Source organism: Bos indicus, chromosome 25 (genome assembly GCF_029378745.1).
Source record: "Bos indicus isolate NIAB-ARS_2022 breed Sahiwal x Tharparkar chromosome 25, NIAB-ARS_B.indTharparkar_mat_pri_1.0, whole genome shotgun sequence".
NCBI classification, from domain to species: Eukaryota; Metazoa; Chordata; class Mammalia; order Artiodactyla; family Bovidae; genus Bos; species Bos indicus.
Window position 1 is genome coordinate 28,791,228 of NC_091784.1, and position 21,827 is coordinate 28,813,054.

At 50.4% G+C, this 21,827-nt stretch overlaps 2 protein-coding genes and 1 long non-coding RNA gene across 5 annotated transcripts; 2 read left to right on the forward strand and 1 right to left on the reverse strand.

The window, feature by feature from the left end:
- Positions 1-164: 164 nt before the first annotated feature.
- SUMF2 (sulfatase modifying factor 2) lies at positions 165-11,328 on the forward strand. The gene is made up of 9 exons (XM_019987263.2): positions 165-645; positions 2,290-2,446; positions 5,326-5,440; positions 6,199-6,243; positions 6,618-6,768; positions 7,652-7,707; positions 8,599-8,683; positions 8,862-9,006; positions 10,411-11,328. Exons 1-9 carry the CDS (start codon positions 579-581, stop codon positions 10,493-10,495), a joined length of 906 nt encoding a protein of 301 aa, XP_019842822.1. The 5' UTR covers positions 165-578; the 3' UTR covers positions 10,496-11,328.
- On the reverse strand, positions 10,992-19,833 carry PHKG1 (phosphorylase kinase catalytic subunit gamma 1). 3 transcript variants are annotated; one of them, XM_019987262.2, is made up of 10 exons: positions 19,699-19,833; positions 17,133-17,222; positions 16,202-16,380; positions 15,718-15,772; positions 13,776-13,841; positions 13,337-13,500; positions 12,861-12,951; positions 12,568-12,721; positions 12,262-12,387; positions 10,992-11,915 (listed from the first exon to the last, which is right to left on the reverse strand). In XM_019987262.2, the coding sequence occupies exons 2-10, from the start codon at positions 17,213-17,215 to the stop codon at positions 11,670-11,672; spliced, it is 1,164 nt and encodes a 387-aa protein (XP_019842821.1). In that variant the 5' UTR covers positions 17,216-17,222; positions 19,699-19,833; the 3' UTR covers positions 10,992-11,669. The 3 variants fall into 3 exon arrangements, with proteins under 3 accessions (XP_019842821.1, XP_070636071.1, XP_070636072.1); XM_070779970.1 differs by lacking the exon at positions 19,699-19,833 and adding an exon at positions 18,792-18,923; XM_070779971.1 differs by lacking the exon at positions 19,699-19,833 and adding an exon at positions 18,615-18,741.
- Positions 18,992-19,896, forward strand: LOC139179735 (uncharacterized). The gene is made up of 2 exons (XR_011564075.1): positions 18,992-19,133; positions 19,714-19,896. It is a non-coding gene; the product is annotated as an uncharacterized lncRNA (long non-coding RNA).
- The last annotated feature ends 1,931 nt before the right edge of the window (positions 19,897-21,827 follow it).

The window sequence follows — 21,827 nt, forward strand, 5'->3', positions numbered from 1 at the left end:
ATTCCAGGGTACAAAAGGAATCTGCATATAAAAGGGAAGGAAATCAATCCATCCAGTGGTTCACAACTTAAGGGGATTCTGAATTGGCAGGGCCTCTAGACTGTTCAGTCTCCCAGTCGTATCCGACTGACTCTTTGCAACCCCATGGACTAAAGCACGCCAGACCTCCCTGCCCCTCACCATCTCCCAGTTTGCCCAAGTTCACATCCATTGCATTGGTGATGCCATCCAGCCTTCTCATCCTCTGACGCCCTCTTCCCTCAATCATTCCGAGCATCAGGGATTTTTCCAGTGAGTCAGCTGTTCACATCAGATGACCAAAATACTGGAGCTTCAGCTTCTAGACCTTAATCCTGAGGAAATAGCTTCTTAACCGGTTCTAGAACACAACGTGGGAATTTGGGACTCTAGTCGCCGCCTAACTCCGGACTGACTGCTAGCTGGGTGGGCTCTCGTGAACAGTGCGCACGCGCGCGCAGGGCACGGCCGCCGACGTGAGGCGTGCGGGGCGCGTGCGCAACAGAGCCGCAGGGTGGTGCTACTCCTGCAGCGGTGCTCCGGGGGCTCGTGTTCCCGGCATGGGCATTTCGCTGTCGCCGCTGCTGACTGTGCTGTCGCTCCTCTCCGGCCGGTGGCTCGAACTAGGTCAGTGTGCTGGCCTGCCCGACTGTCCCAGGAGGCAGGAGGAAAGGGCTGGGGCGCTCGGCCACCGCGGCTGGCAGCGCCCGGAGGTACCTCCCAGAGGCGGCCAGCTGGGCGAGGGGGTTAACAGCTCATATCGTTGTATTTCACTTTTTTTTTTTAAACTTTTAATTTATTATTCTGGAATCTTTTGAGCATAAAAAAATTAATAAAACAAGCCTCTCCCGCCCGCCCCCCGCGCCTCCCCCTGCCCCCCGCTACGTACCTGTTGCCCAGTTTAAACAGTTGCCAATTTTAATCTTGCTTGTTTGTAACCCCTTCCATTTTTCCATTCCTCTGGGAGATTTAGTTTGGAGTGAATTGAGGCACAATACAGTTTTATTCGTAATTATTTAGTTTGAATAGCCAAAAAGACAAGAAATCACACACACACACACAAAGTATCACTAACTCTCCCACCTAAAAAATTAACAATACTCCTTAATGTCATTAAACATCCAGTTAGTGTTCAAATCTATCTGCTCTGTTCTTAAATTATAGTTTACTTGTGGAATTAATGTCCAAATAAAATTCAAATATTGCTATTGTGTGTTGTTTCTTAATTCTCTTTTAGTCTGAGAATCTCCTGCTTGCTCTATTCCACCCTCCAGCCTCCCTTAAAGTTGATTAAATCATTAGTGTGTGTCAGAATGAGATCCAGAAAAGGGCCAAAGATAAGATTCTGGGGGACATGAAAACGTGTGGACTCTGCCTTTAGGGAACTTAGAGTACTTAGACATCTTTAGGTAAAAACACAACAAAGTAGTACATCAAGCCAGAGGAGTGTGGCCTTTAGGGTCTTGGTTTCTTCCTGTCAAATGAGGGAGTTGAAATAAAGATCCTTTTAATACTATGATTTTTTTTTTTTGAGGTATTCAAACAGCATGTATGAGAGAGTTCATTCGATTATTTGATGATAATTTTTGTGCACTTGTGCCAGGTGCCAGGTATAACCTGGGAAAATAGATGTAGTTCTTTTCTTTCTTATGTAATGGAGAAGAGGCAAAGAAACAACATGAGCAGAAGAATGAATGGAAAGTTGATAGATGTATTTAAGGCTATGCTGTTGTTTAGTCGATAACTCGTGTCGGACTCTTGCGACTCCAGGGACTGTAGCCTACCAGGCTCCTCTGTCCATGGAATTTCCCAGGCAAGTATTCTGCAGTGGGTTGCTACTTCCTTCTCCAGGGGATCTTCCCAACCCAAGGATCAAACCTGGTCTCCTGCACTGGCAGGCAGATTCTTACAATGTTTAGATTTATCTCACTGGGACAAAGGGTTGTCATGTAGAGGGACAGAGAGGTAAAGAAAGAAAATCATTTGTTGAAAACCTACCATGTGCTAAACATTTCACACATTTTAATATAGCCATGCATTTGAGTTAGTTAGATATTACCCCCATTTTATAGATGAAGAAACTGAAATCCAGAAGAAGTAATTTGCCCAAGGTCATTCAGCAAATTAAGTGACAGAATAAGAATTTAAAGCCAAATTTTTCAGCCTCCAGATTTTTTCACTATAGCATTGAGTCTTACATATGATCCAAATATTGCCACTTGTTTTATATATATTCATGTAATTAATGACCACTCTCTTTTTCCTCTGCAGGAAATGGGCAGACAGTCAACATGGTCCAGCTACCAGGTGGGCGATTCCAGATGGGAACTGATTCACCAGATGGCAGAGATGGTGAAGGACCTGTCCGGGAGGTGACGGTAAAACCCTTTGCCATCGACATATTTCCTGTCACCAACAAAGACTTCAGGTACTCCCAGTGTTCTTCCAGAAGTGACTCCTGGAAGAGTTACTCTAATAATATTTCACAATATTTAAAAGGAGCTTAGCTTGTTCACTATCAGAATATGACCTTTGCAAGTGTTATCTGCATTTTTCAGATGAGGAATCTGAAGTCCAAAGAGTCCTCATCTTTCATTAGTGGCCATCTGGGCCTGTAACTCAGATCCCCTGATTCTTGAGCCAATGGATTTTCCCATGCACTGGGCATAGCACTGAGAAACATGGGCAGAAGTCAGACACTCTTCAACAGAAGAGGATCAATCGGGAGAAGGGGCATAATAGTTGAGAGTTCCTTAAATTCCCTTTATATTGGGTTGGCCAAAAAGTGCGTTTGGTTTTAAGTTAAAATGACGTATTTTTCAGTTTCAACAAGGATGTTACTGAACTAACTGAACAGACTTCTTGGCCAACCCAGTATTACTTAGGGAAATGGAATTATTTCCAGAATCAAACATTTTGATTCCAGCTTAATCTAAGAAGCCATGTTGAATGCCTCAATGTCCCCAAAGTGATACATTTTGGGTAGGCTAAAGTAGAAAATGATCCAGCATATGTCAGTAATTTACCTTCAAACAGTGAAGGGAGGAGTATATAGAAAGGAGCGGGGAAGGAAGAGGAAAGGATGGGAAGATAAAGCAAATGTGAAAAATGACTCAAATTTTACATTTGTGGATTTAAAAGTTTTCAAGATCAAAACTTGCTGGTGAAAATTGATTCAGGAGACTCAGGCTAAAATAAGCATAAAGATTGTCAGTAAACTCCTCAGGCCTTTTGACTCATTGGTTCCACCTCTAGGAATTTGTCTTGAAGAATTAAGGTTGTCCAAAAAAGTTTAGCTAAAAAGGTGATTTTGTAAATAAATGTTAACAATTTAAGGATCACTTAAATATATTGCATCAATATAACAGAATACTTAGCAGCCTTAAAAACCTGTTGTCAAAAAGAGATAGTTAAAAATGTTGTGAAGAAAGGTTACAAAATACTACATAGAATTTGGCCCAGTTTTTTAAACTATGTGTGTAGAATGTATATGTGTTAAAAAGAACTGGAAGATGCAATATTGCATGAGGTGATGGATTTTGCTCATGTTTTTGTGATTTCCAAATGAAAATAATGACAGGAAGAACCTTATAAAAGCGATTTAAAAACCCTTGATTGGGGACATCCCTGGCAGTCCAGTGGTTAAGACTCTGTGCTCCCAAGGCAGGGCACTGGTTCAGTTCTTGGTCAGGGAACTGAGAATCTGCATGCTGCACAGTGTAGCCAAAAATAAATAAATAAATTAGAGATGTCATCTTAAAAAAAAAAAAAATACTTGGTTGTGGAGTGAAGAGGGAGAGAATATAGACAGTTGTATCTTGGTGTGATAATGGATGGTTTTAGTTTTTTCCTTTTTCTTACCTATGTTTTCTCATTTTTCTATAATATAATGTTATATATGCTTTAAAAAATATTTGTAAAAGGAAAGTTATTAAAATCAAAGGAGAAATCACTTCTGATCAGGCTCACACCACATGATGACAACCATAAATTGCTAGCTAGATAGATGCATTCTTTTATGTTTCAAATGATGACCTTTTAGATGAAGGAAATATAATGTCATCCCCAGAAAGCCCCTAAACTTTGCTTAGAACCCGTAATCTGTGTTTACCTCTCTGGTAAGAGTCTCAAACCATTCAGATGGTCAGAGGTCAATAAGTAACTATTGCTACCAAATCTCGCCTCCTCCTCCATTCTTAGTACCCCTTTGATGGGTGAACAGTGTCTTCTAATATCAGAGGGCTAACACCAACCGGGTACTCTCAGTCCAGAGAAAACAATCTGTCTTATCCTGGAAATCTGCATGTTGAAATTGGCTCAGCCATACCAAACTATATGAAAATCCATTATAAAATCTCAGCAAGTCATTTCTTAAATATTCATTTGTTTGGTGACATTGGGTCTTAGTTGCAGCACTTGGACTCTCTAGTTGTGGCTTTCAGGTTCAGTAGCTTCTCGGCATGTGGGATCTTAGTTTCCCTACCAGGGATCGAACCCGCATCCCCTGCATTGCAAGGCAGATTCTTAACCGCTGGACCACAGAGAAGTCCCTCAGCAAGTCATTTTGATTTGACTCAATTTCTCTCATCTGTCTGAGGGAGATAGTAAAACCTATTCTCCCTTCCTCCCATGATCGATGTGAGATTAGGTATGTGTTGAAGAGAGACCCACTCCCTGCCCTTGAATCTTCTCAGCAGCTTTATTCATTATCTCCAAAAACTGGAGATAACCCAGATGACCTGCAGCTGGTGAATGGATAAATGAAATCTGGTCTATCCATCCAGTGAAATACTACTCAGCAATAAAACTGCCAAAAAAAAAAAAAAAAGGAACAAACCACTGACATTGTCAACAACATGGATGATTCTTGGAAGCAGTATGCTAAGTGAAAGAAGCCAGACCCCAAAACTACATACTGCCTGATTCAGTTTATGTGAATTGACATTCTGGGAAAGGCAGAACTATGGAGACAAAAAACAGATCAGTGTTTGAGGAGGCATCGGGGAATTTTGGGGGGCAGTTAATGGAACTGCTCTGTATCTTGATTGTGACATTGACTATATGGTTTATCAAAACTCACAAAACTATACCCCCAAAAATGTGAATTCTCCTGTTTGTGAACTGCACACACAGAAACAAATTTTAAAAGAAAATCTGCTCAGGCTCTCAGGTTAATTCCTTGTAGTTCCTAAAGACTCTATGATGTGTGACTAATAGCATAAGGGTGTATGAGGTTTGCTGCAGCAAGAGAGGGTGAGGGTGGAGCACAGAAGCCTGTCCGCTAAACTATGAAATCTCTCTTTTTAGGGAGTTTGTCAGGGAGAAAAAGTACCGCACAGAGGCTGAGGTGTTTGGGTGGAGCTTTGTCTTTGAGGACCTTGTCTCTGATGAGCTTAGAAACAAAGCAACCCAGAGAATGCAGGTAAGAGAACCCAGGCTTGCAGCTGGGTTCATGGGAGTGGGACCTGGACCGAGAAGCCTATGGGGTCTAGGGGGTCACCTGGGCCATCGTAGAGAATCAAACCTGAGAACCAGAGGCAAGGAAGAAGCCAGAGAGACCCACCCTGGAAGAGCCAGATGAACACACACTCCCGGGAAGTTCACTCTGTGCTGAGGTCCACAGAGAGAGAACTGTAAGATGCAGATAATACACAGGGTTCAGCGTACTCCCTGGACCAGCCAGAGAACCCCTGGAGAAGCCTCCTTCTAATAAGGGTGTTGAGGTGTCACACTTTAAAGATTCTGAACACAGGGGCTTCCCTGGTGGCTCAGTGGTAAAGAATCTGCCTGCCAATGCAGGAGATGATGGTTTGATCCCTGATCCAGGAAGATCCCATATGCCAGTGAGTGACTAAGGCCGTGTGCCACAACTACTGAGCCTGTGCTCTAGAGCCTGGGAGCCCTAACTACTGAAGCCCATGAGCCACGATAAGAGAACCCACTGCAACGAGAAGCCCGTGTACCGCAACTAGAGAGTAGCCCCGCTCACCCTAGAGAAAAGCCCGCACGGCAGCAAACACCCCACACAGCCATAAACAAATAAATAAGTAAAAGATCCCAGACACAGCCTCACTTGGACCACCTGAGTCTCAGCCTGAAGTCTCTGCCTCCTGGATGTCCGTCAGGAAGGTGCCTCGCTGGGTCAGAGCACCTTGTAATTGCGCTCCTTCTTTTTTGCAGTCTCTCCTCTGGTGGCTCCCCGTGGAAAGGGCATTCTGGAGGCAGGTAAGGGTTGGTTCCTCAGTCTTGTTTCCTACCCCTGCTGACTCTCATTGTGGAAGCCTGGCTTCCTGTGATCCCTTGCCCATCTGGGAATACTGAGTTTTAAAGGATGACGGAGAAATTTCAGGGAAGCAGCCAAGCTGCCCCGTGTGCTCTGCACCAGTCCTTTTACCCTGGCCCGTCCCCTTTGTCCCCTTTCTCCCTTTTGTCTCGTGTAGTCCTTTCTGTCTCTGGACCTCTCCTCGCTCACCAGGCTCTCTCTTCCTACTTCCTTGCTCCATCTAGTGGTAAAAGCTGAACTCAGGCACCCTAAGCCTAGCCTTCCTCAGACTTCCATGAGCTCCCAGAAGCTTGTCTCACTTCATCCTGGCTATCAGCCTGCAGGTCCTGGCTCTGGCATCCGAGAGAAACTGGAGTTCCCAGTGGTACACGTGAGCTGGAATGATGCCCGTGCCTACTGTGCTTGGCGGGGGAAACGGCTGCCCACCGAGGAAGAGTGGGAGTTTGCTGCCCGAGGGGGCTTGAAGGGTATAGAGATGCCAGGGCAATCTTCCTTGATTCTTTCTCTCCATCCTGCCTTGCATGGGTGTGGGGGAGGGGGGGCTTCAAAGGGTGGGACGGGCTCACACTCCCTGGAGTAGTGCTTCTTACACTCTGTGGTCATGGATCAGTTGTTACTGTTATTTCTAATCTGTCTCAAACCAGTACTTCCATAAAATACCATAAAAATTAATAACTAGAAAATGGAATGAAAAAACAGACATACTTTTTTTTTTTTTTTAATTGTTGGAGATTCCACAGACATGTGCCACTTCAGATAAATACAATCAGAACCACATGGCGTGAGGAAAAGAAAAGTATTCCCTACGCTGGATACCTTTTCCATAGCTGTGGAGGGATTAATGTGACAAACTGCTATTTGTTCGTAACTCAGTTATTTTTCAATCCTAACTAAACAAAAAGTTAGAGTGAAATGGCAATTCCCCATATTCACTGCCTCACTCACACTCTTTGAATGAACACCAGCTATACCCATAGTCAGTATTATTCATGTGATAAATGAGATTGCTTGTTCATTGATCCAGTCTAAGTCCAGTGAACAAATCTCTCAGTGCTTACCCTTGGTTTCTGTACTTACCCCAGCATGAGTGGGTAACAGATAGTTTACAGAATGGCACTGGTCCAAATCACACCTAGGATTGTGCTGTCCAGGAACAGATCATAAGTCAGGGGCTCTGAGTGCAGTTCTGTGAGGACAAGGGAAGGGTGTGAGATGTCAAAGTGAGTCATCTTACTCTTCTTTCTCATCACCTCCTCTCTTCCTTTCGGTCCCCTCGCTCCTTCTGTCTTTCCCTTCTTCCCCAACCCTTTACCTCTCCCCTCCTCTGCTGTCTCCTTGCCCTCCCGGCAGGTCAGGTGTACCCCTGGGGAAACAAGTTCCAGCCAAACCGCACCAACCTGTGGCAGGTAAGACAAGTTCCTCGCCCTTGTTCTTTTCTGAGGGTGTGGATTGAGACTTGCTGCAGGCTGGGCATGGCATTAGGCCATGGGACTCAGGGGCCTCCATGTTCTAACAGACCGGAAAAGGGGTAAAGCAGTAAAGGGATAAAGCGAAAGACAGTGTAGTGGGGCTGCGTGGTGAAGATGAGCAGTGTGTGCTCAGGAGCGCATCCCTGCCTGGGACGGTGGAGGAGTGACTGGACGGTGAACGTGCCATTTGAGCTGGTGGAACTGAAGCTTGCCAGGAGAAAAATGGGGGAAACACCATGCTTGTCAGCAGTGGGAAAGGGTCCAGCGTGTTCAGAGATGTGACAGACTCTGAGGGCTGGCACACAGAGCTGCTGCCCTCCAGTCGAATGAATAAGTTGAACAAATGACATCAGCAAACACTGGTTACTTGTTCCAGAATCTTGGTGGTAAAGAGCAGGAGGTGAGGAAGGCAGGGTCAGGGCAGGTAAGGGAGAGTGAAGCCTGTTGGTGGTGGAAGGGAAGGGGAAGGTGGAAGGGAAGGGGAAGGTGCAAGGGAGCACTGGTTCCTGTAGGGAGAGGCGGGGTACAGAGCGGGGAGACAGGACCTTTCCTCCGAAGGCACGTGGGGTTCATGCAGCTGAGGGAAGTCGCTGAGAGTGGAGAAGTGGGTGGGCTGGGCGGGTGTGGACATACGGGGAACCACAGACTTCCTAATCCAGCCAGGAGGTCATGGTGGAGGACATGAGGCAGCTAGCTTGGGACCTCAGGTCACTGCCCCATGCCCTTCCCCTACCCCAGAGGGTACCGCAAGATGGCCTTGGTTAAAACCCCTCTGGGCAAGTGGATGGTAAATCCTGTAACCTAAACATCCCTTCCCACCCACCCCAGGGAAAGTTCCCCAAGGGCGACAAGGCTGAGGATGGCTTCCATGGTGTCTCCCCCGTGAATGCTTTCCCCCCACAGAATGACTACGGTAAGACTACACAGCGGGTTGCTGTCAGCGCTCACAGGTTGGTTGGCTGGATGGTTCTGCCTGGTAGTCGAGGCAGGAGAAGCAGTGCTGGGAAGGATTCGGTCCCCTGGGCCGTTGTTGGTCAGGGCGGGTGGAGGTGGCATTCCCAGCCAGGGCCTGAGCTGCTGCTGTGCCACAGGGCTCTATGACCTCGTGGGCAACGTATGGGAGTGGACGGCGTCACAGTACCAGGCTGCCGACCAGGACATGCGTGTCCTCCGGGGGGCGTCCTGGATCGACACAGCCGATGGCTCTGCCAACCACCGGGCACGTGTCACCACCAGGTGAGGGGCTGGGTCCTGGTCTCCTGGAGCACAGGTAGCACCGGAGCTGCTGTGGGTGCTGCTTCTACACCTCTCTCTCCACTGGGGGGTGGGGTCCAGAACAGAAAGCAAGCCAACCTCACCAGGTAAAGCCAGGAGCCCGGTGCCTTTTCCTGCCACCTCTCAGCACCGAGAGAGACTGTGTCTAATGTCTTAATTATATGGGTTTCTCTTATCCTCATAGCTAGGCGTGCAGAGGGAGGGGACTGGAATGGCCACATCAATAGGTCATGGCCAGGGATCATTGAAATATTAACTTTTCTAACAAAGAGGGCATGTAAAAAAACATTTTATGCAACCATTTTGTTTTACAATCAAGGAAAAATAGTCTCAGGGCGGTCCTGGGCCTGCTTATTTCATACAGATGATTAGTGATGGTTAGTGCTGGCCCCTGAATGGTAGAGTTCCCAGCTCCCAAGTTGCCTTCTAGGACTTTCTGCTTTGTCTGTAGATTTATTTTGATTAATCTCCTTGCAGCTCCTCCTGCTCCTGGTTTCTTTAAGGATGGTAGAGAGGCCATGTGGATTATCCTCACCTTTTTTTTTTTTTTTAATGTTTATTTACTTATTTATTTGCTGCATTGCATCAGGCAGGATCTTTCATTGTGACTCACAAACTCTAGTTGTGGCACCTGGGCTCAGTAGTTCAGTGCACTGGTTTAGTTGCCCCAAGGAATGTGGGATCGTCATTCCCTGACCAGGAGTCAAACCCCATTCCCTGCATTGCAAGGTGGATTTTTAACTATTGGGCCACCAGAGAAGTCTTTCCCCTTTTACCTTAGGACAAAGGAGTGGAGAAAGTATTGGTCTGGGGACCAGGAAATTGGGTTTGCTGCTGATTCTGCTGAAAGAGTGGTTGGCCTTGGGCAAGACATGTAAATCTTCCTGGTATCTGATTCTGGGGTCTGTGAGATGGTGAACAAAACCTACCCTCCAGAGCAGTAAGAGAAATAGCAAATGCAGGAATCCATGTGAAAGTTCTTTGAAAAGTGTGAGTACTGATTGAGGCTGTGATGGTCTCACTTGTTGCCAACAGGTTCTTTTTGGCTGAGTTATTAGTCTAAACTACCAACAGTTGGAAGTTATTAGCACGGCCTTTCCTGCCTTCCATGCAGTCTCAGGACCAGCCTCGCTTCCTCCACCCTGTCCCAAGGTCCCTTCTTACCTCTCCCCACTCCCCAGGAATGGCATGCCCTCTGGACCTGCCCTCATACCACTTTTCTTTCAAGACTAGGCCCTCCTCAGTCCCCAGCCCCCAAACCCCCCAGACCACAGAAGGCCCTGGGAGCTGGAGCAGGAGAGCTGGGTGAGGCCCAGGCCCCTTTCTCAGCAAATGTCCGTTCTCTCTCCCATTCTCTGGTGGCAGGATGGGCAACACTCCAGATTCAGCCTCAGACAACCTAGGCTTCCGCTGCGCTTCCGGTGCAGGCCGACCGCCTGGAGAGCTGTGAGTGGCTATGCAGAAACCAGAAGAGTCCTGTGGCACCCAGGCCACTCCCCGGCCACATTCCAAACACAGCCAGACTCCAGATGACCTCCATCCCCTTCCCTATCCTCTGTGACAGGCACCTCTCCCCAGGGCAGGAAAGGACCCTGACCTCCACAGAAGGGTGATACTGTGTCTTGGAGAAGGGGCCCAACTTATTGATTGTGGCCAGGAGCTGGATGTTTCTCTTAGAGGTCAGATATTGACCATATAGGGGCCACATATTCAAACAGTTAGGTCACAGTGCTCAGAAAGGCAGTTTGTGAAAAAAATTTTCAATCTGCTCCTTCCCCCTTTCATGATGTCTGACCCAGGGATCTGACATTATTCAAGGCAGAATCTCCCCCAACCCAGGAATTGAACCAGGGTCTCATGCACTGCAGGTGGATTCTTTACCAACTGAGCTCTTAGGGAATCCAGAATCTCCCCAGGCCTCCTTGTTTTCCCAGCAAGTTGCCATAGAAAGAAAATGATTCCTTTATTTGCCTTATTTGTGGGGTTTCACACATCTCCAAGGGAACCTGGTTTCCAGCACATGAAATGCAGTTCCGTGGGCTCTTTAAAGCTCAGTGTCAGTCTTAAAAGGGTCTAGGAGAACCATGGATTTACCAGGTGAGACTGTGCACCATGGGAGTCGCAGAATGAATAGTACTCAGAAGAAACAGCAGATGATTCCCTTTCTATTGTTAATTATGCAAGGGCGCCCACATGCCTCGATAAACGTCCCCAGAGAAGAACCTGCTCCCATGGTGTCACTGGGTATTGTGGGGTCAGTAAAAATCACCTGTGTGATTCTCAGACTGTTCTCTTTCATCCTCACCCTGGGACCCCCTGGGCAGTGCACTGTCAGTAACTCTGGGCCTCCAGAGGAGAAGTGGAGATGGTAGTACACCTAGGCAGTGGAGCTGCATAGAGGCTCCAGGTTCTAGACCACAGCTGGTCCCCTAGTCCGGGGGCCTGGCTTCGGCTGCACTGACCACCAAATGATGCCTCTGAGAGGGGAGAGTGGCCCCAGTTCCTGGGGTCCTGGCCAGGGCCAAGTGTACCCTCTGGACAGGCCCTGCACACACTCTCACCCCCTTTCGGCGGCTTCTGCACCCTGCCTGACCCCCACCCCACCTATCCCGCCCGTCCTCCGCTCAGAAGTCCTCCTCAGCCAGGGAGAGGAGCACGGCCTTGGGCGTGTTCTCGAAGAGGGCCGCCCGGTTCTGCTGCTGCCCTTTCTTCACCCAGTGACCATAGATCCGGAAAGCGTAGGCGTCGATGAGTCGCCGAAGAGGCCGGAGGGCGTAGGGGTCTCGAATGACGATCTCCCGGGTCACGGGCTTCACCCGGCGGTACTGGTAGTAGATGCGCACTGAAGCCAGCACCGTCAGGCAGATCACCTGCGGGGGGCGGGGCCTGAGCGCCGGGCCACACCCCCAGGCCTGTCTCCTCCCGCGTCCCGCGCAGGCCGACCCGAGCTCGGATGTCTCCAAGCCTTGTGTGGCGTCGGTTGGGCGCGTCCTACCGTCACCGCCTCCCGCCCCCCGCCCCCCAATTACCCCCATTCCCGCCCGACCCGCAAGCGCAGGCTTTTAGACTATCAGCAACAGAAGCCGGAAGAAATTGAGCTGGAACCATCATAGGGCTGGATGGGAGGGGAAGGGCAGGTGGTCGTAAGGAGTCCGTATGAAGGGCACTGGGGGCTTGGGTTTCAGGGGCCCTGAGTGGGAGGTGAGCCCGTAGTACCTTGAACTTGCCCCGGGGGCTGAAGTGACGCACTTCCTCCACCACGTACTGCTGGAAGAAGGGGTGCGCCAAGGCCTCTTCTGCCGAGCAGCGCCTCTGGGGGCTCACCACCAAGAAGCGGGAAACCTGAGAGAAACACGGTGGAACGGAGGACGTGTCAGGCCGGGGTCTCTCTCGCAGCAGGCGCCTCCATCTCTCCCACCACTCCTCCCCCGACCCCCAACACCCCCCCCCCCCCCAACTCCAACACCAACACTGGACTTGCCCCTCGCCTGAGCCCGGGAGCCAGCACACCCGGCCTCTCACCAAGTCCTTCACGGTGTCCGAGTAATCATCCCATTCCGGTGAGCCAAACTGGTAGTTGCCACTCATGATCATTCTCAACATCAGCATCTGCTTGCGATGCCAGAAGGGCGGGGAGCCGGCCAGCAGCGTGTACATGATGACCCCCGTGCTCCACCTGGCATCGGGGGAGCAGCGGAGGGAGACAGGTGGGCGGGCTGTAGCGCCCACCCCATCCCCCTTCCCCAGCCCGGTGCTCCCAGTCAGGGGAGCACCCCTGTCCCTACGGGTCACCTCCCTCCCCCCAACACACTCACATGTCCACCTCCTTCCCATAGCCGGGGTGGTCATCGTTCATGGAGCACTCGATGATCTCAGGGGCCAGGTAACTGGGGGTCCCACAGACCTCTGCAGGGACAGTTTCCATCGGGGCAGGTCAGCAGAGGCACATGGAAGAGAAAGGCCCACAGGGACAGTAGACGTGGAACTGAAGTGGTATGGCTGGACTGGGACTCTGAACACGGCCCCAGGCTCAGAGCCAAGGGCAGGCCAGGGTGCTAGCTCCTATGGCCACCCACTTGGGGCCTGTCAGTGGCTTGGTCATAGGAGCCAGCACTGGGTTGGAACACAGGCAGTGGGAACCTGGCTCAGCCCAGTCCCGGGAAGAGAGAGCCAGCCTTGAAATGGTAGGATTTTTTATTCTGGGGGGAAAAAACCCAGGCAGTCCCTGTTCCCGGGAGAGCTGATGAGAGAGCCTGAGCCCCTAACACGGGCCGGGGCCACGTTTCCAGACCTCGCAGCTTCTCTCCTGGCTCCAGCTGGCAGGAAAAGCCGAAGTCTGTAAGCTTGATGTTCATGTTATCGTCCAGGAGGATGTTCTCAGGCTTCAGATCCCGATGCACGATGTTGAGTCTGTGCAAGGTGGCGATCACCTCCAGCAGGGCTCTCATGATCTTCCTGGGGTGGCACAGGCACACGTTACCCTCATCTGCTACTCTGCAAGGTCAGGTAACAGGCAGGGAGACCAAAGCCCATAGGCCAGCCTGACTGCAAGTGACGGAGGACTCCAGACAGGCGGACCCACCTAGGCTGGGTCAAGGAAGGAGGGATACCACCATAGCCCACAGCGCACACTCCCCAACCAGACCAGTGCATGCCTCGCTGCCTCCACAACCTCCGTGCCTAAGCTGGACTCAGACAGGAAGTAGGGAGAGGGGCAAGTGGACCCTCACCTGGTCTCTTTCTCACTCAGGGTGACCTTCTCAGTGAGGTAGTCAAAGAGCTCCCCTCTCTTCATCCTGCGGGGACAGAGGATTTGTCACTGGATGGCCCAGCAGGTTACCCCCTCCTTACCCTATTTCCCACCTAACACCTCCAGGGGTAAAGTGGCCCACTCCCCACTAAGGACCACAATCTGCAGGGAGGAGCTGGGGAAGTGAGTGGAGAGGCTGTCTGGGAAGGTTGGAGTAAGAACAAGGGACACTGGAGGGGTGGGGTGCCACCATTGTGAGGGTCCCCCATGTGTGGGAGTGACAGCATGGACTGGGACCCATCAAAGCCAAAATCAGAGTCGGGGGAGGAGAAAGGGACCCTGAGTCACTGGCCCAAGGTCCCAGACCCAGATCAGAAGGACCAGAGTGTCCTGTCTTTTTCGAGGAACAAATGGAAGCAGCAGCAGTACAAGTGATGGAGGAGCGGTTTTGCCTATTTTTGGATTTTTTAGAAGTGTGATTCCATCTTCCCACTTGAGAGGATCTAGAAGGAGGTCTCTGCTGGAATAATCTAGTTACACCCTGGAGGGCAACTTGAGGCAGCATTATAAATAACTTCCCAAGCAACTTCTTCAAAGGTTAGAGACATTTGAGCTGCCCCCAAGGGCTCTACAGGACTGAGCCACTGAGCAGAGTTGAGACAGCTGCAGCTGGGCAAGGCTGGAGGGGTCCTGGGAAAGCCTCCCTTGGTTGAATAAAAAAGGTGTATCCTGCACACCCCTCCAGGGAAAGCAGGGTCCAAGAGATTTTGGCCAGTATCAGAGGGAGACAAGAAAATCCTTGAATTTAGCTGATGCAGCAGGGAGGGGAGTTCTCTTTGAGGAGCAGCCCAGAAATTACAGATGTAATTCAGACATGATCAGTACCATGTTCTTAAAAAGCAATGTGTGCCTCCGGTTTTGATCACTTCAATTCCATTTTAAACACACTAGGAGAACTCACTAATGGCAGAGCAGCAGCAAAAAGATGTGCCAGTAAACGCTGGGACACTGCAAGGGCCATCAGCAGGCTCCTGCCTCCTACAGCTGGCAGTTTAATTATACACAAAGGCCAAATTAAATGGTGTCTCCACGAAAAAAAGTAACACTGTGCATGTTCAGTATGGCGACAAAAAAAAAGTTCCAACAATACAAAATCTGCTTGAATAATTCTCTGAAGTAAATCTAGTCCCTAGATGACAAGGAGCTTATCTCAATAGTCCTGTTGGTGCACAAGCAAAGGAATAGTGACGTGTTGTTGACAGTGATGATGGTGATGATGACAATGATGATAATGTCAATCTTTGAACTACATGCCAAATACAATCTCTACCGCCTGCCTCTCTCGTGGGCCTCTTGCCCCAATACTGCCTCAGCTCTTCCCTCTGCTGGGGGCTCCTTCTCTGGGTCTTGGCTGGACTCCATCTCGCCCTTCATCCAGGTCTCTGTTCAGGTCACTTCTGGAGAACATTCCCCACCCGCTCCCTCTGACCCTTGCTCAGCTCTGTGTGTCTGGAAATATGCATAACTCTGTGTGTGTTTTATGACTTGATTGCTTTCTCCTCACTCTCGGTGAAAACTCGTGCACGCAGTAGGTTTGCCTATCCTCAGTGTCTAGAATAAGCATTGCCTGGCCGCCCTGGTTATCACATGGTAGTTAGTAATGACTAGCATTTACATTGTGTCAGTCCCTGTGTATTTATTACTCCTGCAATCCTGATGAGAAAGCTGATGTGGAAAGTAAATCGTCCAGCCCAGAAGGGACGCAGGGTTCAAAACCAGGCAGCCTGATCCCAGGGGCCTGATCTGCCTAAAACTTCTGTGTCCTTATTTGATGTCCACCATGTAGGGGGCTGGCTGCTGGTCTCCAGGAAGCCCTGAATGGGGAGAATTTTCTCAGTTAGGCCCCAGGCCTGGGTACTTACAGATCAAACACCAAGAAGAAGAAGGTGTTGGTCTCATAAGTGTCCTTCAGCTGTACTGAAATGGAAATGGCTCATCTCAGGAGCAGAGGAGCCCAGGCGGGGCAGTGGAATGCAGGGGTGAGGGGATTAAAGGCGCTGTGGGCTGACTCAGAAGCTGGAGGGGGTTTCAGGGTTCAAAGGAAGCCTCCCCCTCCCCCCAGGAGAGGGGGCAGCCAGGGACTTTGAACTCCACATTCCTCCACCCACACCCCTGCCTGTCATCCCTTCTGTAGGGCTGAAGGAAGAGGCCTGGAGCTGAATCCTGGGAGCAGGAAGTTGGAGCTGGGAGCCCCAAGCCTCCGGGCACTGCGCCGGCGGGGGCCCTGGGTTGCGGGAGACAGTCTGGGTGTTTCTGGCTAGCTGCACTGGGGCCACACTCCCCGGCCGGGTTATCAGCGCAGAACGGGGGCAGGGCACCCTGCCGTGGCTCGGGGCCACCACTCACTGATGTTGGGGTGTCCCGAGACCTTGCGCAGGATGTCCACCTCCTTCTGCGTGGCCTCTCGCAGCTCCTGCACCTCCTCGGAGCTGAAGCTGCCCCCGCCGGTGATGTCGATGATCTTCACAGCGTACTCCTGGCACGTGGGCTTGTGGATGCAGCGCCTGACGACGCTGCTCACTCCCCTAGGGGTGCAGAGGACAGATGGTCCCGGGGGCCCCTAACCCCAGGGGGAGGCCCACATTCAGGCCACAGCAGAGAGGTCCTGCCTTGTCCCCCAACTCCCTGTGAGCTTCGGGGCAGCAGTCCCCAACTTTGGGGCCCATTTTTGGCACCAGGGGCCAATTTCATGAAAGACAGTTTTTCCATGGACCCGTGGGATGAGGGATAGTTTTGGGATGATTCAAGAGTGTTACATTTATTGTGTACTTTATTTCTATTAGTATTGCATCAGCTCCACCTCAGAGCATCAGGCATTAGATCCTCGAGGTTAGGAACCCCTGCTTTGGGGGACGGAAGGTTGAAGAAGGCTCCGGGGGATGGGGGCGATTTGCCTGGAGCCAGAGGAAGAAGTCTGCTTTCAGGCCTCCTGGTTTCCGTCACTGCTCTTTCTCAGCTCAGAGGAAGAAACCGTACACCCCTAGGACCCTGAGCTGCATTCTGACGCCTGACCCCTGACCCTGAGCCAAGGCTGGATTGGATGTGCTGTCAACAGCTCTGGGGTGGGGGGTGGGGCTCCCTTTGCTGGGAGGGTCTCTGATCTGGGTGCCTTTATACCTGCTTCCTCCATCCCAAACCCCAAACTGAAGTTTTCTCTAAGTGGACAGTGCTTTGGAGATGAAGACGGTCAGGGCTCAGGGTCAAGGAGAGATTGCTCCTGCCCGCAGAGCCGTCCAGAGGCTTGGATCGCACTTCTTGGGGGAGGTCTGGGCCTTACCTGCCCAGGATCTCCTTGGGCTCATAGTTCTCATAGAAGCTCTGTGCAGAAGAGGAGTCCGGCAGCGACTTGTCCTGGGTCATATCAGCTCTAAGAGGGGAACAGAAAGAAACCGTCAGCCTTCCTGACCTAGGGGATGTGGTCTGTGAGGGCTAAAACCATCTCTCCCTTAGCTTTGTATGTCCTGGCAGAGGGCTGACCTCTTGTGAATATTCAAAATAAATGCTTGTGAATTTTATAGATAGCCAATGGGAATGTGCTGTATAACACAGGGAACTCAACCTGGTGCTCTGTGTCAACCTAGAGGGGTGGGATGGGATGGGAGGTGGGAGGGAGGTTCAAGAAGGAAGTAACGTAAGTATAGCTATAGCTGATTCATGTTGATACATGGCAGAAACCAACACAACACTGTAAAACAATTACCCTTCAATTAAAAATCAATAAAATTTTAAAAATAAAAGATAGTTTAAAAACCACTTGTGAATTTTAAGAAAGCTCTGGAAAGAGCTCAGCTTGCTTCTCCCCACTGGTGTAAACTCTTGTGACCCCAGTTGACCACGTGGCTCGCAAAATGTTCTCCTTGTTAGCTGTTGCTCCCCAGAAGGAGCAGCAGATGGTCAGCCAGGTCCAAGCCCAGGTTTGAGGCAGGAATCAGACCACTGGGCCCCAGGGTTAGCTCTGACAAGGCCAACACACCCCTGGGTTTAGGAAGTACCACCAACAAACTCTGCAAAGGACAAATTAAAGTGCTGTTTCTTTTTCCTCTTGGAGGAGATGAAGCCGGTCCTGCTTTCCTTTGCCTGCCCTCTGCACTTGTGGAAAAGGTGAGAGACTTCACCGGGCGCCCCCATAATCTCACCTTATTGCTCCAGTAGTAACTGTCCTACCCGGAAAACACCTCTCCTTCCAGGACAGGCTTCCTATGCTTCCCACTGCTGCTTCCTCACTCCTTCCGTCCTTACCCAGGACTTCTGTCACTCTCCCTCCTTCTCTCTTCCTTCCTTCCTGTTCTCTTTCCTCCTTCCTTTTCCCCTTCCTTTTTTTAAAAGTTTTTTTTTTTTTTGCCTATATTGTTTTATTTGGGGGGCTGCACCACTGGACATGCGGGATCCTAGCTCCCCAACCCAGGATCAAACCCACATCCCCAGCACTGGAAGCCTGGCGTCTTAACCACTGGACTACCAGTCCCCTTTCCTCCTTCCTTTCTTTCATACTCTGAGAAGCACTGTGCCAGGTGCTCCGAGGGAGGCAGAGCTTGATGGGTGAGTCCTGGTCCCGGCCCTTGGTGTCACTCATGGACGTGTGCCCACTCCATCCAACTGTGATGGTCTCTGGGACTTCCCAACCACCCCTCCCGCCCGGCCCAGTGCAGGCGTATTACTAGTGCTGCTCCACAGATGTAAGTCAGCGGCCGGAGGGATCCCTCTGGTCCAGATTCCTGCCCACAGGATGGTCCTGTCCTCAGCATGCCCCAGGCCCTACCTAACGACCAGTGAGCCCTGGGTGGTCCCGCTGCAAGGCAGGCAGAGTGGAGCCAGGACACTCGGGCCTGGACTCAGAGGAGCTGGCCGGCTTTGCTTCAGGAACGTGGAGGCCACTGGGCACCGAACTCCTTCCTCGCTTGGAGGATTTGAGGAATGGAGAAAATGCTGTACCAACCGGAAAAGGGGCAGAGAGAAAACGGGCACGAGCTTCCGCTCAGCACAGCCAAAGCTGCCTCTGGTCCCACTTCCATCTCGCTTTCTGGGTCCAAGAAGGCCTGGCCTGATCAAGGGGCCAGTTTGCTGACTGGCGGCAGCCTGGGCTGCCTGGAGACAGGCTGGCTGTTCCAGGAAGCCTGGTGTCCTCACTGCTGGGTGCCTGGTTACCGGGGGAAGGACAAGAATAACAACGGTCTCCTCTGCCAGCGGCAGGCCTGGCGCTGCCTCCACTCCACCCTCGTCAGCAACCCCGGCTGAGCACAGGAGTGTCTGTTCCCCAGAAAAATTAGCCCAGTTCCTGGTGAGTCCTGTAAAGCTCCAAGGCGGGCATCTGTTCCCCTGCTCCCCACCTCTCAAAGCCAGATAGGAGGTCTCTCCCTTCCCCCAGCCCTCCATGCGCAGAGGGTGTATCCCGACCCAGCCTGGCATGCCATCCCATCCAGGGGCCCCATTCCCTGGCACCACCATCTCCACCCGAGTTCCAGCACTGGGCGGGTAGGTGATGAGGTCCATCTTGCCCCATCCCCTTGCTCTAGGCCTAACTTGGGGCCAGCTTCGTGCCTCTGTCCACTGTCCCCACCTGCATCCCCCAAGGCACCCCTTTGTAAAGGGTCCCCAAATGCGAGGACGTAGCCCGGTCCTTTTTGGAACATAACATCTCTCCCCAAAACTGACAGTCAGCAAACAGTCACAGGGATCTACTTTCTGTGGACAAATACCTTCAAAAGTCAGTGCTGCCATTCTCCTGGGTTCGTCTACTGTCAGAAGTGAGAAGTGGGCCTAGTGGGTTTGGGAGGGTCTTCTCTACCCCATGACTTCTCCTGCTCCCCACCAGGCTTTTATCACTCACTGACCCAGCTACTCACCGCTATACCTCGCAGGCCCTGGAGTGAACGTGATGGGAATCCCAAAGGTCCCGGACCCGCCCAGGGAGAGGGGACAGCGGAGGACTGAAGCGTGTCCTGAGCAGACACTTGTGGCCCGAGTAGGATATCTTGCTGTTCTTCCTTCTACTTGAGGACGGAAGGCTGATGTGCCAAAAATAAAGCACAACTGCAAAGCTGGGATGCTGGCCAAGGCTTGGCAGGCCAAGTCTCACCAGGGGATGACCTCTGGTGGAGGGTGAAGGAAGTTCGGGTGGCCTGGGAGCAGGCAGGACAGCATGTGGTGATCAGTCGGTGACCAGTCTTCCCTCAGGAGCTCACTAAGCCTCCCTCGGGAGCTCACTAAGCCTTCCGGCATGTGGGAGAACAAAGCCAGCTTGCCAGGAATGCACTGACTTCTCTGTGTGCTGAGCGCTCTGGAGACACCCCTGTGCGCCAACTCTGCAGCCTGGCTGTCCAGGGGAACTGATCAGCTATGGTTTGTGTGGCTGATTGACCAAATGCAGACCTCAAAGTTTATCCCGGACTCCATCTCTCATCAGCCTCCAAGATTTCATTCTTAACTTTGTTTTCAGCCAGCAGTTCCTGATGAATGAGAGGAGGTTCATGTGCCAGGAAAAACACTTGGGCGCTAACTGTGGGCGGCTTTGGGCCCTTTGGGTTAGGGTCCTCATCAGTGTGATTCTAGCTTAAGAGGTTGACAGAATTGGAAATAATGTATGCTGGCATCAAAAGGACACTTAAAAAATATTTCAGAGAAATTAAGCTTTTTCCTATTTATTTTTTATTTATAATGTATTTGGCTGTGTTGAGTCCTAGCTGCGGCTGGAGGGGTCTTTGATCTTCTTTGCCACTTCTTTGCATGAGGACTCTAGTTGCGACATGTGAGATCTACATCTCTGACTCAGGCCTTCTGCATTGGGAGCGTGAAGTCTTAGCCACCAGACCACCAGGAAGTCCCAGTAGACACTTTTTTAATGCTCTCTCATTCCAAAGCTACTTGTTATTCAAACCCCTAATTCTAATACACCAAATGAAGAAAGGGATAATACAGTGCTTCATACAGATGCCGAGCCTATAAAAGCCCACTTAATGAGCATTTTACAATGTACTGCAAATGTACTCTCACTTGAGCCCCTGAAACTCTGGTATTAAGCCAATTTTAGAGAATGTGACTTGTTCTATGAGGTCACCAAGTGGAAGGGCCTAAGTCAACCCCAGGTATACGCCCACATGCTCTTTCCACGTCACTACCTCTTTCATTCTAGGGAAATATTTTGCTGACTTGTTACACAGAAAGGAGTTGTAAATGACTTTCTCTCTATCCATAAAGGCCACCAGCTTACTGAGATGCAACATCTGGTCCCAAGGATGAAAACATTTAAGTCCCCTCTTACAGTCAAAAAGACTCATTTGTTTTCCCTCTCCTGATTCTAAGCTGTAGACTCATGCTGGTTTAGTTTCAATGCAAGACAAAAATCCCTCTGACATTAGGGCAAAAGGCCAACATACCTAGTGAATCATTCCCTGTGCCCTTTTCTGTACAGTCATGGTTCCCCCAGGGAGAGGCCAGATCAGCCAGACTCTTACATTTTATTGTCAGAGGTTCATTTTCCTTGGATTCACTGCTTCAACCCTATCTGGGTACCCAACACACACCATCTTGCCTTGGACATAAACGGCATTAACACTACGAACTCAGGGGTCTTAGGCATTTAGGAAAATAGGCAAAGAAGCCCATTGGTGAACCCAGGGAATAGGCTGGGGGACTGGACAAGAGTGAATTGTCTATGGTCATTTAGGTCCTTGGGCAATGCAGTCTTGACCTCTTTTAGGAACTGAATTAGATTAGGTGCAGAATGGAGCATTCTGAGAACACTGCTGAGGATAGGAGGTAACAAATGAATAATTCACTCAACAGCACTTCACTCACTTCATGGTAACGGAGAGAAAAATAAAGAATCAGATAATGGGAGCTCTGAGAGGTATATGTGAAAGTCAGAAAACTGCAGACCATAATGCAGACTTGAGGTCAAGAAGCAAATGAAATTTTGAGTTGTGAAGGATAGAGCTGGATTCATTAAAAAAAAAAAAAAAGATGCACACTAAAT